General features: G+C 52.0%; 1 protein-coding gene across 5 annotated transcripts in view; it reads left to right on the top strand.

The window, feature by feature from the left end:
* The window catches only part of DTX2 (deltex E3 ubiquitin ligase 2), a 35,992-nt gene that overhangs the window by 16,571 nt on the left and 1,738 nt on the right, over positions 1-17,683 (top strand). For 3 of the 5 annotated variants that reach the window (XM_079788415.1, XM_079788417.1, XM_079788416.1), the window contains 6 exons: positions 4,434-4,534; positions 9,951-10,091; positions 12,785-12,858; positions 14,181-14,339; positions 14,990-15,151; positions 16,326-16,415. In XM_079788415.1, the coding sequence (XP_079644541.1) occupies positions 4,434-4,534; positions 9,951-10,091; positions 12,785-12,858; positions 14,181-14,339; positions 14,990-15,151; positions 16,326-16,415 (727 nt within the window). The remainder of the gene's footprint in view (positions 1-4,433; positions 4,535-9,950; positions 10,092-12,784; positions 12,859-14,180; positions 14,340-14,989; positions 15,152-16,325; positions 16,416-17,683) is intronic. The other 2 variants (XM_079788418.1, XM_079788419.1) reach the window with 2 other exon arrangements.

Here is a 17,683-nt window from a genome sequence, read left to right on the forward strand (position 1 = left end):
TTAATGAATCATAATGTAAATACCTGTGTTTTCCGATGGTCTTAGGCTCTACAGCAGCAGTTCTCAACCTGTGGGTTGCGACCCACAGGTTGAGAACCGCTAGCAGGGTCACCTAAGACCATCAGAAAACACAGATATTTACATTACGATTCATTAACAGTAGCAAAATTACAGTTATGAAGTAGCAATGAAAATAATTTTATGGTTGGGGGTCACCACAACATGAACTGTATTAAAGGGTCGTGGCATTAAAAAGGTTGAGAACCACTGCTCTAAGGGCACCCTACTCCCTCCTGCTGTTGGCCAGGCTCTTTAGGTTTGTGTGATTTGAAATCCTGCGTTCCAGGTAGGACTTTCCTCCTGGCTCACTGCAGGTGTCTGGGCCAGCTCTGTTCCCTTTCCAGGTCTCTCTTTTCGCCTCTTAAAATTAAGGAGGTGGGTTGGCCAGTTTCAGAAGTTTCCTTTTGCTCTAATATTGCTGTTGGTTTTAGGGTTTAGTGAGGCCTCTGCAGAAAGGTGTTCGGCAGCCCTTCAGCTTTCCTGTACCCGCTTTGCTCCTCTGAGACCTGGAAAACAATGGATATTTGTATTGGGGTGCTGATCAAGCCTCGTAACTGCCCTGGGGGCCTTTGGAATTATTTTCATCTTACAGATAGAGAAATCAAAGCTCAGGAAGGGGACTCGACATGCCTAAGGGCACACAGCTTTAAGCAGGAGCAGGCACTGGAAGTGGGGTGTCAGATTCCACATGTGACCTCCTTGTCCTGTACTTGGTTGGTGCTGGCTTCCTGGTCTTTGGGAAGCTGGAGGGAGGCCTTGCATTTCCTTACTCTTCAACCCCCTAGCGCTGCCCCTTACCTGGGACTGTCAAATTCTGTCTGTCCTCATGTGTCATGTTCTCATCTCCATTGGGAAGCTCCAGGCGATGGTCTCAGACAGGAAGGCCAGGTGGGCTTAGTAGGTAGGCCCAGGAAGGTGAGAGGCCAAGAGGGAGGCTTGAGGCAGTGACTGAGGGAATTCTCGGAGAAGGGCACTGCACATGATGCCCCACAGAGGGAGGCTGCTGTTAGTCTGAGCCCTTTGAAGAAGATGGAATGGATCGATGGCCACCAAGGTTCTGTCCACTCTTGGAAGTTCCCATCGTGGGAACCACTGGATCCTTTTTCTGCTTCATTCTCTCTGATCAGAGCAGGGAAATGGGGGGAGGAGCTAGGATAATTCATAGGGGAAGTGGCCACATTGGGAGACCCCTAAGCAAATAAAACTTAGTCATGATTCTTGGTTCTTGGTCCCTGTTCCAGGGTGAGTTGCCCACTGGAAGCCTCATTGCATATCTGTTTTGTGCTCTAGTTTCTGAGGGGATGAAACATAAAATTAGGCCTTCTCCCTTAGATATGTGCCTCTCTCTGTTGAAGGGAGACCTCACTTCCTGGAGCCCCTCTGGGCCATTAGTGCTGAGCCCACTGAGTAGCCCATTAATTTTGTGCTGTTGTAGAGCCAAGCTTCAGCTTTCTGGCTTCCTGGTTAAGGGCGCAAGCTCAGTGCTCCCTGGAAAGTTGGCTTGGGAGGTGAAAGATGACTGGAAGGGCTATATCTTCTTGAATTCCTTCATTTACAGAACCTGAGAATTGCAAAAAGAATTACCTTCCTTTTAAAAAACAAATAGGGGCCGTAGCCGGTTTGGCTCAGTGGATAGAGCGTCGGCCTGCGGACCAAAGGTTCAACTCTAGTCAAGGGCACGTACCTTGGTTGCAGGCTTCTCCATGGCCTGGGCCCTGGTCAGGGCTTGTGCAGGAGGCAAATAATCGATATGTTTCTCTCACATCAATGTTTCTGTCTTTCCCCCTCTCTTCAATGGAAAAATATCCTCGGGTGAGGATTAACAACAAAAAATACAAAACACCAAAAATAAAAATAAGAAAACAAATGGGGGAAGAGGCTCAGAAATTAGGGTAGGGAGTTGGGGTGGAGCTTGTTCCAAATTAAACAGAGTTTAGTGGGCCAAAACCTTAGCCCAGGTGTCCTGAACACCCAGCCCCGCCATTGCATTATCCGAGCACTCTAGGTCCAGTTCCATTGTTCTTTTCGGGAGGAGAGTAGATGAGGAGGGCAGGTAGCATGGCCACACAGGATATTCTGTTTGGGAGAACAATCCAGGAATGAAAACAAAACCACCTCTTTCTTCACTCAGATGTACCAGAGCACCTGCTGTGCTACAGACCCTGTGCGAGGCGCTGGCAGCTTCAGCACTAGCCCAGTGGGAGGTTTTTCTGGTTTGGATCAGAACCAGTCAGCTCCCTGTAGTTTCCACCAGCGGGATCTATGACTTGTGGCTGGTGGTAGGGAAGGATCAGGGGCAGCTTCTGGAAGCATTTGCCGTAATCAGGCAAGTTGTTGGTTTACTGGCAGATGTAAGGGTAGCACAGTAGACTGAAGCTGTCCATCATTTCCGAAGCCACCTTCCCAGTACCTGGTTCCTGGCTGGGCCCGGGAGAAAAGAAACAAAGGCCCTATCCTTGACAAGTTCCAGTGTAGGGATTAGGTGGAAGGATTTTATAACTCTTTCTATTTCATCATTTTTAACATTGGCAAGGAAGGATTTTATAACTCTTTCTATTTCATCATTTTTAACATTGGCAAGGACACAGGAACCAGGATGGGGGTGTTGGCTGTCACCTTGGGCCATCTACACCAATTGTTCTCCAGTGCAGGGCTCCCCCCAGCCATAATGGCATGGATTTGTTATTTAAAAATATAACGGCCTAGCTCGAGTGTTTGTGAGAGGTCGGCCTGACAATGGCCAAGAACAAATGGAAAGGGCAGGAGCCCAGGAATGTGTTTCACATAGCCAGCCAAAAAAAAAAAAAACTTAAAGGGTAAAAGTAAAGCAAAACCACGAATCTTAAGGAGATAAACATTATGAATGCTGAAAAAGCTAAAAGAATGAAGGAAGCTTTTGTGGACATAGAGAAGGAGCTAGCTCACTTCTCTCAAGGACTTTCCCTCGAACCTCTGCAGAAACAGCTGGCTCTTCAGCCGAGTCAGGAAAACAGACCAGTGAATGTTGACGAAGCTCTAAGATTAATAGCTCCGTTGTAATGCACCTGGTGATGCATCAGATTCGCCCCAAAGACCAATAAATTAAATGTTTTATACAACGGCCTAGCCTGGTCTATGTGGCTCAGTGGTTGAACATCGACCCATGAACCAGGAGATCAGGGTTTGATTCCCAGTCAGGACACATGCCCAGGTTTCGTGCTTGATTCCTAGTATGGGGTGTGCAGGAGGTAGCCAATCAATGATTCTCTGTCATCATTGATGTTTCTCTCTCTCCGTCTCCCTTCTCTCTGAAATCAAAAGTGTATTTTTTAAAAAATATATAATGGCCTAAAGCCAAATTAGTGACCTGAACATAGTCTCTGTGAGAAGCAAGACCATCTTTTTTTTTTTTAAATCCCTTAATTTTGAACAATTTTATATTTACAGAAAACTTACAAAGATAGTACAGAGAGTTTCCATATCTCCCTTACTAGACTTCTCATATTAACATCTTTCATAACCATAGTGCAGTTTTCAGAACCAAAGAGTTACTATTGGTGCAGTACTATTAATTAAACCAGTTTTCAACCACTCTTCTCATTCTGTGTCTCATTCTTTGCATCCAGTTGTCAATTCTTCTCTTTCTACCATCGTGACTGTTCCTTGGTCTTTCTTCATCTTCCTATAACCCTGACACTTTCATAATTTGTCAAATGTCTCTTAATTTGGGTTTGTCAGATGTTTTCTCATAATTTGGACTGAGTTTTTGCAATCTTGGCAGGAACTGCAAAAATGGTGGTGTGTCCTTGGAGCATTGTTCCTTGGGGTTCCTGATACTGATTGGTCATATTACTGGCGATGTTGGCTTTGATCACTTGTTAGAGTGGCTTCTGCTGGATTTTCCTTCTACAGCTATCATAGAGCTCTCCTTTTTATGAAGCTAGCAAGCTCAAAATTTTTTGTCTTCGGAGTCTGGATTTGCCAGGAAAATATTTTTTGACAGTTAAAGCTTTTTTTTTAAATGATGAGACCTCATACCCCAGCAGTCGCTGCCTGGCCTGAAGTTTGATTCTTGTCACGTGATTTTTGCAGAGGAAGTGATGGTGGACCAGGCTCTGCGCTTAACATTTTGAAGTACTCAGATGCTATAGGTTAGTTTGGGTCTGAGAGTGGTGAAATTCAGATTTCTTTGCTCCTCTTTTCAGATACTCTTAATCAGATCTTTAATTAAAAAAAGAAAAAAGCAGAAGCCCTCACTCACACAGAAGCAGCTGTGAAAAGTGAAACTGTGAGGGGGCCTCAGCAGCACCAGTGTGTCTCTAACTGGTGTTTCTCTGACTCTCCTTTCTACTAAGTCGGCTCCACACACTAAACTTTGCTCTCTTCTCCCCAAGTGCCTCCATGCCCAGCGGTCCTGGGAGCAACCCTGGGAGCATCCCCACCACTGTGCCCGTGCAGATGCCGAAGCCCAGCAGGGTCCAGCAAGCCCTTGCAGGTAGGCATGCTGCTCTCGGGCTCTAGGCTCTGGAACAGACTGTGTTTGGCAAGATTTAGGGGCAGTGGGAGGAGATTGTGGGGTGAGGGTTGTTACCCTCTGTGTTCTCATGGAAACCCAAAAGGGCTCCTTTGAGGGGGCAGTGCCTCTTGTCAGTGATGGCATACACCTGGTGAGTGAGCCTGGGGTACCCTTCCTTTCTCTCTTCAGGGGTGGGTGCCCTGGTGTGGACCTTTCCCTATCTTTAAAATTAAAAAAAAAAAAATTCTTTTTAATTTATTAATTTTTAGGGGGGTGAGGGACAGAGAGAGAGAGGGAAACATTAGTTTGTTGCTCCACCTATTTGTCTTTATTGGTTGACTGGAGGCCTGGTACATGAAATTCGTGCACTCATGCGGGGGGGGGGGGGGGGGGGTCCCTCAACCCAGCCTGCGCCCTCTCGGGGGATGTCTGACTGACCTGACGGCTTAGGCCTGGCAGTCAGACAGTCTTAGCGCTGCCATGGAGGTGGGAGAGGCTCCCGCCACCACCTCTGCATTCACCAGCCATGAGCCTGGCTTCTTGCTGAGTGGCACTCTCCCTATGGGAGCACACTGACCACCAGGGGCCACCTCTTGCATTGAGTGTCTGCCCCCCTGGTGGTCATTGCGCATCATAGCAACCGGTCGTTTTGTCGTTCTGTTGATTTGCATATTAGCCTTTTATTATATAGGATTATTATATAGGATTCTTGTATGTGTCCTGACCAAGGACGATGCTCTAACCAACTAAGCTCCTGGGCCAGGTGCCATCTTTTAAATTTTCACATCATCTTGAATTATGTTTCAAGAATCACATTCCTATCCTGAAATGCATTAGGCATTTCCTTAAAGGGGCCTCTGGGAAACTATTTTGAACTATTTTGGCTAGAGTGACATTATGAATAAGTGGCTTTTGTGTCTAGCTAGATCTTTTGTTAACCATACCTCTTGGAACTGTTTTTTAAGTTCTTTTTACAGATGTTATGGAGGCACTGAAAGTTATTTTTTACCTTATGAGAAATATAAAGTGCTCTAGAAAGGTAGACTCAATGTAGTGAACCTTTCGTCATTTAAAGATCAAAACAGGGGAATAAGATCAGTGGAGTGTATGTGTTAGGTGAGTTGCTGTGATAACATGGGGAAGACAGTCCTGGAGGCAGGGAGACCCTTGTGGAGCCTGACTTCATGCCCCAGGTAAGCCAGCCAAGGCCCCAGTAGTGCCGTGACAGTGGGATGGAGGTAAGAGCTCTGACTTGGTGATGGACCTGATTGTGAGAGAGAAGGGCTAGAACGAGGCCTCGTGTACAGCTGCTGATGACAGTGCTGTAAGAAATTATTAGTGAGGGTTCACTAGAAGCTTTGTATGTGTGTTGATTCACTTCATCCCAATCAGAGCTCTGTGAGGTGGGAACTTTATTCCCATTTTACACTGAGGAAACTGAGGCTCAGAGAATTCCAAAACTTCTCTAGATCAGCCACCCTCTTCTTGGAGAGCTGGGATGCAGCTTCAAGCATTCTGTCCTCAGAATCTAGCCTTTCAGCTGTTACACTGTGCTGCTCCTGAGTCTGGTGGGAACACTGGGAGGGGAAGGGCGCAATGGCTGGTATAGATAGATGGAACTGGCCTAGAGGCAGTGGGAGTTTGGATGTGCAACTCAGACAAGCAGTTCGGGATGGCCTCTTCCCCCCATGGAAGTGTGTGAGCTTACAGGGACCATGGGTGGGACACTGGGAAGAAGAGCCCTTGAAGGAAATGGAAGGACCAGTCAGGAAGGTAATAGGAGATGGGAGAGTGGGGCTGCAGGCCCTCTGGCACCAGCTTCAGCTGTTCAGCCATTAACCCTCTGCTAGAACAGAGAACAGTGAGCAAAGATGGTGACTAGAAAGTTCCTGCTCAGTTTAGGTCTTCTTGTGGCATCAGCTGCCATATATGAGTCAGACTTGTGTGTGTGCGTGCGCGCCTGCGTGCATGTGTGTGCATGCACGTGCGTGAGTGCATGTGTTTGGTGGCAGTCTTGTTGGAGAAAGTTGTGGGTGAACAGTCTTGGCCTGCACGTTACATGGCTCCAGTCCTCTCTGTAATCACTAAGGCTTTAACACACATGTTTATAAGAACCTCCAGAAGTGGTCTGGGTATTGAGTAGCTCTAGCTCCCTTTCTTCTACTCTTGAGTCGAGAACCGTAGCATCTTTACTACAGACATTTTTGCCACCTAACTATTTGGCCATAAGGCAGTTTTGCCATAAAAAAGGTAAAATAACTGGTTGACATTTTTTATTTTGTTTTTGGTTGGTTTGGTTTCTTTTTTGTTTAGTTGGTTTATTTCTCCATTGACAAAAGAACTTAAATATAGTGGTGGTTAAAATAGCATTTCTTCCAGATGACGATGATTTCCCCCGAGAGATAGTTGGTTTCTTATTTTGGAACACACAACATTGGGTAGAGAAAGAGAGTTGAACCACATTTCCCATAGGACAAAGACAAGTGCTCAGGTACAAGCCACAGAATAAAATCAGGTATTGGTGCAGTACCTGATTTTATTCTGTGGCTTGTACCTGATGAACCTGCACACATTTTAAAGGTGTAGTCAGATGGCCCTGGCTGGTGTGTTTAGTGGTTAAAGCACTGGCCCACACACCAAAGTGTCACGGGTTCAATTTCCGGTGAAGGGCACGTACCTGAGTTGCAGGTTTCCTCCCTGCCCTCTGGATGGGGCGCATGTGGGAGGCAATCTGTTGATGTGTGTCTCTCACATCAATGTTTCTCTCTCTCTCTCTCTCTCTCTCTCTTCCCTCCCTCCCTCCCTCCCTCCCTCCCTCCCTCCCTCCCTCCCTCCCTCCCTCTTTGAAAGAGCAATGGAAAGAATGACCTCAGGTGAGGATTAACACACACACACACACACACACACACACACACACACACAGGTAGTCAAATATTTTATATTTCACAATATATATTTTTAATGTTATTCCTTTTTAATGTCCCTCTTTTGTCATGATTTTGTGTTTTTTTATGGCAGAATTGCCTAATGTCCAATTAGTTATGCAGTGAAATGTTTATGGCAAAAATGCTACAGCGAAAGTACCTAAAACTGTTCTCAATGTCTCCCCTTGCCTTGACTCTCAGAGCAATCCTGGAAGTAAGTGGGTATTTTAACCTTCACTTTACTTATTGGGGAAACAGACCCCAAAGGTTCAGGAACTTGGTCCCAGCTAGAAAAGAGTAGAGACTGGATTGGAGTCTATGGTCAGACGCCACCTACCCTGAATGCAAGCCTCTGGCTCATACCTGTTGTTGGGACCATTGTTTAGGGCGCCGGGGAACAAGAGATCCCAGGCCAGCCCCCCAGAAGCAGGGTCTGGAGAGTGTTCTCTCAGCCTGGACTATGTTTATGGGTTTGGGAGTATGGATTCAGGCACGGCTGCAGTGAGCTGAGCACTTAGACACAGGCTTGTGCAGGTAGGTTTACAAACAAGTGGCCACGTTGGACTGTGTGCCCCTCTGCACTGGCGGAGGAGGTCCACAGAGGAGCCACCTCCAGGTCAGGCCAGGAGTGCCTCAGGCATGGCCCGGACCTCTCTTTTGGGGAGTGGGTGATGCTGGGGCTAGGTTCCCACCCTGGGAGGGAGGAGGAGTATCTACATTTTATGCTGCTACAACCTGCCCAAGACCAGTCATCCAGGGAGGAGGGGTGCTGGGCTTGAACCCTGAGCTGGTCACTGGACGAAGGCGGATCTTTGGTGCCAGAAATGGGTGTTCACACATCTGCCTGTCTAAAGGCCTGCAATATCGGGGGCTCTGACAGATCAGATGAGCGGAAGAAAGCTGTGGCTGTCTGAGCGGTTACAGTTATTTGGGGATGTTAGGACTTTGGGTGGATGTCCCGAGCCCTTGCTGTTGGGGAAGATATGATGGTCCACCTTGGTGTCCCCTGACCATTCTGTTCACTACATGCTGCTTTCCCACTTTTTCACAAGAAGGCAGACCTCTGCAGGCTTCTAAGTGGAGACCTGTGTCTGCAACTTGAATTCAGGAGAATGGGTCCTGCCTTGAAGAGGGCAGGAGCGTTGATCGTGCTTGGCCTCTTGGGGACTGGTGTCCCCAGGGGTAGATGCCACAGTGGCTGGCATGATGGATCCCAAGGCCAGGTGTCACCTTACCCCTCTGAATTGCCTCTGGAGTGGGCAGCTCTGTTGGCCTTGCTAGGTGGGGAAATGGGGCCCGGCAGGTCCAAAATCTCCACTTCCTCCCCCAGGCTGCGCCCAGCTCCCTAGCCGGATTCTGAGCACCCAGAATGCCACACTCAGGGAGGTACTCAAGGAGAAGCCCAGAGCTCCCCTCGGGAGGAGGTGCTTTTGAGCTAGACTGAGGACCGGAGGGATTGGGGAGGTGGTGCTGTGGACGGCAGAATAGGCTGAGAGGGTGGCGGGAATAGCCACTCCAATAGGAGGTCATGCTATGTTCCAGGAAGTGCTAAGGGAGCAGTGTGGGATGAGGGTCAGTTAGGAGACGGGTAGGACAGGTGGAGCACCTGGCTGAGTGAGGCCTCCCCCTGCAGGCATCAGGCAGTATGACAAGAATGGACATCCATCTCAGCTGGGCTGCCTTTTCAGCCCCCTCCCCCTGTGGACATGCCCACCCAGGGCCGAAGGGCGGTTTAAGCCTCGGCTGAGGTTACAGAAGCGGAAGCCATGGCTTAGGACTTGTGCTGCTCTAGAGGAGCAGTCCCCTGGGCCATGGGGACACCTTTGTTGGGGAGTAGGCTCAGGGTCCGCTTTCCTGCTTGCCCATCCCAGCAATGGCACTGAAGCCACCTAGACCAGCGGTCGCCAGCCTTTCGGACCTCCGGTTGGCGACTGCTGACCTAGACAGTCCGGATAGGGCACAGAAAGCATACAGTGCCTCCTGGAGGCAGTGACTGGGAGCTGAGGGGGTGTGCAGGGAGAACATGGGGAGGATTGTGAGCTTGAGAGCCCCTCCATGTTTTTAGCTTGGCTGCACCCTTCCATGTTACCCTTCTGCTCTTTCTCCGTGCCTGGCATGGGGAGACGCCACCTGGAACTGCTCAGGAGGCTTCCTGGGGTGGCATTCTGACCTCTGTCCTCCTGAAGCAAATGGCCTCACCCTCCTGCATGTCTGGGTGCAAGCTGATCAGTTGCTTGGATAGACACCTGTGGAACTTGGGGCCAGGACTCCAATGAGCCAGGCATCTCACTGGCTTGCCTGGAGCTTTGCTCTGCCAGCCTCAAGCCGCCAGATTCTCCAGGGAGACCAGTGGGTCCTGATGGCCGTTCACAGTGCCACCTGGACTCAGCTGGGGTTTATGGACGTCACGCACCAATTGACTTCTCCTAATGTTTCTCCCCTCTGCATGTCTGATCTCGCACCCCGTGTAGGCATGACGAGTATTCTGATGTCAGCCATCGGACTCCCTGTGTGTCTTAGCCACGCACCCCAGCCTGCCAGTCCTCCCGCCTCCTGTCTGGCCTCTAAAAGTCACAGCTCAGTTAAGAGATTGAGGAAAATGTCCATGAAAGGTAGTTTCTGCTCACAAATACTCTCTGGCCTCTGCTCGGCCACCTCCAAGTCTTGCTGCCTCTGACTTCCGCATCAGTTGCTCTTCTCTGGCTCCCATGGCCCTTCTCCGCTTCCTTCACCTGCTGGGAACGTGGGCTCCGAGCCCTTCTCCCTGCCCTCAGCAGCAGAGGTGGCCCCTTGGGAATCTAAGTCCTTCTCCTGCAGTCCCCGAGTTCAGGTCCTGTCTCCCTGGCACAGATGGCAAGCGGCCTGTTTTTACGGACTGTGACTTTGTAAACACAGGTGGGGGGTGAGGCCTGGTTCAGGATGAGAGATAACTCTGTCCCTTCCCTGGGGCCAGTGTGTGTCTCAGGAAAGGCCCCCAGACCTGTCTGGCCCCCCGGGTGGGTCTACTTCACAGGGGTCCCCTATGACCACCGCCCTGCCCATCACCCTGCTGGAGAAGTGGTTTCAGAACCACTGTGAGTTTTAACAAGACTTGGGTGAGAAGTTCTAAACCTCTCATTTCTAAAGCCGTTTGTGGCTCCAGCTCCATCATGGGCCCAGGGAAGCATGGACTGCTGAGAGCCAGTGACCTTCGGGATGATGTGAGCAGGGAGCACAGCCTGGCTCAGCCGGTCCTGGGTTTTTGTCTTGTTCCAGCACTCACCAGCTTTGTGAACTCACACAGGTGTCTCCTCCATTCGTGAGCCGGTGCCTCCTACTTAGCAGATTGGTTGTGGGAGGAGTAGACGGTATACACAGGAAGCACCTGGCACATAGTGGGATGGCTGCTCTGATCATGCCCACCGCCTGTCTAACCGGCACCCCACAGGACAGATGAAAGGCCCAGGGAGGGGGCAGGGCTTTACCTACCCAGCCCCACCCCACTCCCACCCTCACCCCCAGCAGTCCGGGCAGGCTCAGGTCCTGACTCCAGTCCAGTTCTTACTCTCCTTGGAGGTGGAGACAGACAGGTCTGTGGGCAGGGCAGGCCAGCAGCTTCCCGAGGCACTCGGGTTTGTCTTGAAAGAACACGTCTGCTCTTGGCAGACCTGGCCTTCTTGGGCTCACATGTCCCTTTCATGGGGTTGGCTGGCTCCCTTGGAGAAATGTGGCTCGTGGAAAGCTACCTTCAGTTCTGAGAGGCTGCCTGGGCCAGGGCGGGTAGGTGGGGAATGGGATGCTGAGCTGCGCCTCACCAGAAGTGGGCCAGTGACTAGTCCTGGTGGATGGGGTCCTAAGCTCATCTGGAGACTGGTCTGTAGCCACAGGTTTTTCTGAGAGGCTCCTCCCACAAATGTGAGTAGAGTCTCCGATACCAGGACAGCCACCAAGTTGGTGGTCATTGTGCTTTGGCCTGGCTTTCTCACCAGTCAGGTCCTCAGAGTTTGTGAGTGTCTGTGTATGTGTGGGGGGAGAGGGGGCCTGTTGGTATGTGTGTATGTGTGTGTGGGGGGGCATGTAGAGTATGGTATTCTTTGCCAGCAGCTGCCTTTCAGGTAATAACAGTTAATGCCTTTACAGCCATCGGCTTTGGTCGGTATTAGGTCTCCACTTTTTAGACGAGGTAACTGAGACTTGGGTAGCATGATTTGGTCCCAGCATAAGAGCCAGACATTGCCTGACCCCAGCCTATCTGCTCCCCTCACAACCATCACCTGGCCTCTGGTCTAGAGGGAGCTCAGCTTTTGAAGCCTCAAGCCTGTAAGTCTTTGCAGCCACAAGCTGATGGCCATGAGCTTGGGTTCAAGCCACAGCCCTTTGGTGTTGGAGGCTAGGAGCTCCCCAGTGACCTTGAGGCAGGACGAGGAGCCCTGCAGGACTGTGTTCCCAAGTTGCCCTGGTCTCCCTGGCCCCTCCTCTCTGCTCTCGCACAGGCTTTGCTACCGTTCTCTCTGGTTCTGCCGCTGTCTGTCTGGACAAGCCCCCCGGCTGTACGGATTCCCTCTTGTCCTTGGGTGAGGCCTGTTGGTACAGGGTCAGTGTTTGTGTGGGTGCAGGGCTCCCCGCCCAGCCTCTTGTTCGTGTGCACAGCGGAGTGGGCGGTTTTGAGAGGAGCGGGCGGCCAGGGCACCCTTCCTGCTGTATACCTTGGCTGCTTCCCAGATCACTCGCCTTAGGAACCGAGTAGGTGTGTCACTAAGATTCCACAGTCCGGGACAGACTCAGGAGATTTGGCAGCTTGTTGTGACAGTGTCAGTGTGGCCGTCGTCTGCTGTCAGCGTGCACACAGACGCTCACAGGGTAGGCACCCGCTACACACTCACCTCTTAAAACTTCTCTTACCGAGACTTTAGTATAAGAATAATGAAACGAGTGAAATAACACTGCCAGCACACGCTCCAGAGTAGTTTGTTCTAAAAACTGCTGTTTGACTTTCCGCATGTCCTCCAAGGATCCTGGGTCTGGTTTCCTGACCGAATGTGCACAGGGACCTGAGGGCTGTGACCAGCTGCTGCCTCTGCTCCTCTTCCTCTGCCTCCGGGGCTCCTGGGGCTCGGCTCCCGGTGTGTGGGCCTGGATAGGGCTCAGCCAAGCAGAGTGTTGTGCGCCTGGCTCCAGGTCTCTCCTCTTGCATGCTGATGTTCCTGTCTCAGCCCTCTACCATCCCTCCTGGCAGCTTGGACTTCTCCCTTGTCCTCCTTTCCCTGTGGTTTCCGCATCTCCAGTTCATACTCCCTGGGACACTGCTGATGTTCTTCTCTTCTAGGAGGGACTCCAAAGCCAGAGCCTGAGCAGGTGATAAGGAACTATACCGAAGAGCTGAAGACTGCCCCAGATGAGGTAGGTGCACAGGAGCCAAGCTGCTTGTAGTTTTGTTTAGACACAAGGGGCAGCTCCAGACGAGAAGGCCGCCAACCTGGCCTCTGCTAGAAGGGCACCTCCAATGCCTGCACCGTGCCCTGGCCCTTGGGTTTAATCTCCCAGTATCCCCATGAGGCAGGCCTTACCAAGTGAGGCGGCGGTAGCTTTTGAAACTTAGATTTCAATCTTAGCTTTGTCACAAACAAGTGTGATCCTGAGCAGAGCTCCTCGCTTGCTGTACAGGCCTCTGTGTAGCCCGGTGCCATCCTGGGGGTTGGGGGTCCAGGAGACAAGGAATAGGAGAGCCTGCCCCACTCCCCGAGGTTGACGCTGGTGTAGAAGGGAAGTGGCCTTGTCCAGAGAGCAGTCCTACCCCTTAGCTATGGGAGAGCTGGTCAGGGTGCCTGTAATTAACAGGGCCTACCAGACCCTGTTAAAGCCGTCAATAGGACCCAAACCTCTCTCTGCTGAGCCACCTGGAGGGGCCATGAGTGCCACTTTTCTCTGATGTGAATGGAGAGTCCTGAGCATCTGGAAGAGGTGGGCTAAATGTCAGTCCTTCCAGAACAGAACCGAGGGCTCTTCACTGGCCTGTTTCTCCTGCAAGTCGAGTATGTGAGAAACGTAAGGTTGGTAAAGGGTTAAGACAGAAGCCTGAAAGGCATCCTTGTGTCTCCCATCCTCCCTCCAGTCCTCTCTGTTCCCACTTCACAGCACTAATTTGTCTTTCTCTTTGCCCTTGTGCTACAAACCTGCTAAAAACCTCTCCATGAGGCCTGATCTATAAGACAAAGCCCCAACTCCTGGGCATGATCAGAAGCTTCTGGGATCTGATCCTCGCCTATCTTGTCTCATCTACACCCTGTTCACCCTGCCCCTATAGGTGCTACCAGACTGTACGCTGGTTCATGCTTCAGATCATTCTCTTCCCTGTAGCCGGAACGTCCATTCCCACTCTTACCCATCCAACAAGTTCCCCTTTTCCTTGAAAACCCAGCGTGGAGGGCCTTTCCTCTCTTCTTCCTCTCCATCTGGCTGTTTCTGCCGCTGTGTTGGCCTCCCCTTCTGTTCCTGCACTGGCCCCGGCTCAGTGCTGTCTGTCCTTTCTCCGACTCGGGTAAGCCCCTGAGGGCACAGATCCCAGTGACTCATCTGTTCCCAGCCTCTGGAACAAATGACTGTTGAATTGACTTTGACTGTAACTCTGGCAGGTCAGCAGATGAAGGCCTTTTCCTACAAGTCTCGCCTCTGGGTGCAGTGTCTGTTTTGGTGAACGTTGCCTGTGTTTGGTCCCCCTCCAGGACTGCATCATCTGTATGGAGAAACTGTCCATGGCGTCTGGGTACAGTGACGTGACCAACAGCGTGACCATTGGACCAGTGGCTGTGGGCCGCCTCACCAAGTGTAGTCATGCCTTCCACCTGCTCTGCCTGCTGGCCATGTACTGCAATGGGAACAAGGTGCCTACATGCTGACCCAGGGTGGGGGCCGGGGGGGCCTGTCTGGTCATGCTGCGTCTGAGCAGGTGACTAGCTGCCTTGTGAAGGACCTGGGGTGTGCTCAGAGGCAGCCCCTTCCCTGCAACAGGATGGGGTTGGGGGCTGGGGGTGGCGGGTGATGTCTGGCTGCTCTTCCTTCAGTGGCGTTCAGCCAGAGTGGACAGAGGTTGGGAGGACGGAGAGGACTGAGACGTGGCAGACCTTCAGACGTGGCTTGGCCTTTCTCCACAGTATCCCTGTGTGTCCTGTTCCAGCAGGGTGCCAGCACCAACTGTTGATCAGTCACAGGGTTTCTTGTTTGACTTGAAATGTGATTAGACTGTGGGGTCTTTTGTTCATAAACCTGATTTTTCTACCTGATGCCAATCTCCTTTAATGAAAATTACATAACGAGTTTCTGGTACAAAACTTGTCTTTCTAAGGAAGCTGTTGGAATCAGGTTTCTGTGTGAGGAGGCTGCCTGGGCGTTGGGCCACATGCCCAGACCCGATGTGTGATGTCAGCCGACCTGTCCCCCTGCAGGCCTCCTTCCCATCTAGATGGTGGGTGGCGGTGCCTAGGTGCTCCCTCAGGGCCTCCAGCTCAGTGTGTGGCGTTCTGCCTTGTCTCAGGATGGAAGTTTACAGTGTCCTTCCTGCAAAACCATCTATGGAGAGAAAACTGGGACCCAGCCTCGGGGGAAGATGGAGGTGTTCAGCTTCCAGGTGTCCCTCCCTGGCCACGAGGACTGCGGGACAATACTCATAGTTTACAACATTCCTCATGGCATTCAGGTAAGGGCCCCGGCAAAGAGGAGCCTCCTGGGTCTACCTGGAATTGGCCCTCTCCCAGCAGTCTGTCCTCTGGGCACTGTCAGGATGTCAGGAACAGGAGGCACGAGTGCAGGGGGTTACAGCAAGTCTTAGGAAGCAAAGGTGGCCCTCGGCTCTTTCCTGAGATAGGGAAGGCTTCCTGGAGGCAGAGATGTCTTAGCTGGATCTGTACGTGGCAGAAGGTCAAGTGTATAAACAGGAAGAACACTTGTGTTGAGGGGCAGGACCCTCTTGGGGCCACAGGACAGGACGGGGAGGTGCCAGCAGTGAAGACTGATGGAGGGACTGGCTCAGTAGCCAGATGAGGCTGGGTTGGGAGTGGCAGGGCTGGGTCTCGATGTCAGAAACAAGACAAAGATCCTAGCAGAAGGCTGCAGGATCCCAGTGGAGACCCAGACAGGAGCACTGGCCCCTCAGGCCTCCTTCCTTGGGCCAGGGTTGATCTCAGAGCCTGGGGCAGTTTGGAAAGATGCAAGGCAGTGGGGACCTGGAGACTGAGGGGGCCCATCTGCCACAGATGGGACGTCCCATCCCTCTATTTTGTTTAATCATGTGCTCTTCCCTGGTTAACTTCTACTTCTCCTTGGCTGAGAGTGAAATTGTAAAGCGTTCTAGACAGGGTTGGAACCATAGGGCCAGAGGGAAACTTGTTGCTATACGTGACGCGTCACTGTGTGGAAGAGGACGGAGCAAGGGCTGTCTGCCGTGCCAGCCCCACACTCCTGTGCAGACCACGGCCACTGTCCAGGGCCCTGCTCCAGCCACTTCTAGAGTGAAGACTGGAGGGGCCTGTGTGCTGGAGTGAGGGTGTCCTGAAGGCTGGCAGACCTGCTGTCCAGTCCAGAGAGCCCCATGCCTGGAGGATTGCTGAAGGAAGTAGGAGCCTCCGTCCAGCCTCTGAGGGGTTCTGGTGCCAGGGGGAGTAGCACACACTCAGGGAGGGCAGCCATGTTCACGCTGGGTCTTCTAGGGGCAGGATTTGAGAGAGGCAGCCATTTATTTGGCCACTGAGCTTAGGAATAGCCCCAGCCAGGAGGGTAGAGGGGCGAGGCTGGGCCTTGCATGTTTTGTGCAGCTCTAGTGGGTCAGCCTCTCTCAGAGCACCCCCACTCCCTTGTCTGTGTTCCTCCTGCAGGGCCCTGAGCACCCCAACCCCGGGAAGCCGTTTACTGCCAGAGGGTTTCCCCGCCAGTGCTACCTTCCTGACAATGCCCAGGGCCGCAAGGTAAAGCCCCGTGCCACCCTTGGGAAGGGCCCCCTGCTGGCAGGCCTGTGCCCAAGTGCTGGTTCCAGGGCAAGGCCACTCCTTCCAGGAACCCTGCTGTGGGCTGGGCATCCTCAAGGTGCCGGGAGTACCGGGTCCGTACCTTACTGGGGTATGGGGAGGAGTGACAGTCTTCGAGCAGCCTAGTGGGCCAGGCTGTGCCTCTGCACCGATAGCCGAGGGAGGACTTTCCTTGCCTGTGGGAGACAGAACAACTAGTGTGACAGCTTTGAGATGGGAACAGGCTGGGAAGATGTGCGGAGCCTGAAGGAGGACCACGTGGGTGAGGGGGAGTGAGCTGCACAAGGAGTGAAGGTGGTCGCTGGCCTGTGCGACTGGGGCTTTAGTCTAAGCCAGTGATGGGCAACCTTTTGAGCTTGGTGTGTCAAACTTCGCCAAAAAAACTGAGCATAACTCGGGTAGTGTGTCACTTTGAGGAAAAAACATTATTTCGCAAATGTTTCATCCTCAGGAGCAGCAAATGTTTCATCCTCGGCATGCGGCCGCCTCAGCGGCCGCGTGTCATCAGAAATGGCTACGCGTGTCATAGGTTCGCCATCACTGGCAAGCACTGTGTGATGCCATGAGGTGAGGGTGTGTCAGCAGAGTTGTAGGAGCTGCAGATTTTAGTTTTGATAAAGCTCTCCTGCTGCTGTGGAGAGGACAGACTCCAGGTGGCTGAGCGTGGAGAGCAGCAGGAATAGGAGAGAGCAGGGAGGCCTGGATTCAATGAGGAGGGACAGAAGGAAGCTCATCCAAGATGTACTTGGAAATAGGGACTAATCAGGTGTCAGGGGCTGAGTAGATGGCAGCACTGTCTGAGGTGGGAGGGCCAAGACTTGAGTCGTGGAAGTGCTCAGTGTGAGGTCCATTGGACTGTCAGACCAGCAGTTGGCATTCCAGAGGGGTCAGGGTTAGAGCTAAAAGCTGGGGACCCCCACAGATGGGATTTCATCTGGGACTGTGGATGACACCACTTAAGGTGGCAACAGAACAAAATGGAGAGAAGAAAGGGCCCAGCTCCCAGGGACCCTGCTGGTGGTTAATGGCACATGTTGAATGAACCAAGGCCCTGGCATGCAGCACCGACACAACCCACAGCTGACCTTGGTGGGTGGCTGGTGCTGCTGACCTTATCCTTATCACTGGGGCAAATTAGGGGAGGGCAGTGGCTGCTCCCACCTTGTTGCCTGGCAAACTCTTCCCCAGGGTGGAAAAACCTGTGAAGG

Source organism: Cnephaeus nilssonii (genome assembly GCF_951640355.1).
Source record: "Cnephaeus nilssonii genome assembly, chromosome: 2".
Classification (NCBI taxonomy): Eukaryota; Metazoa; Chordata; class Mammalia; order Chiroptera; family Vespertilionidae; genus Cnephaeus; species Cnephaeus nilssonii.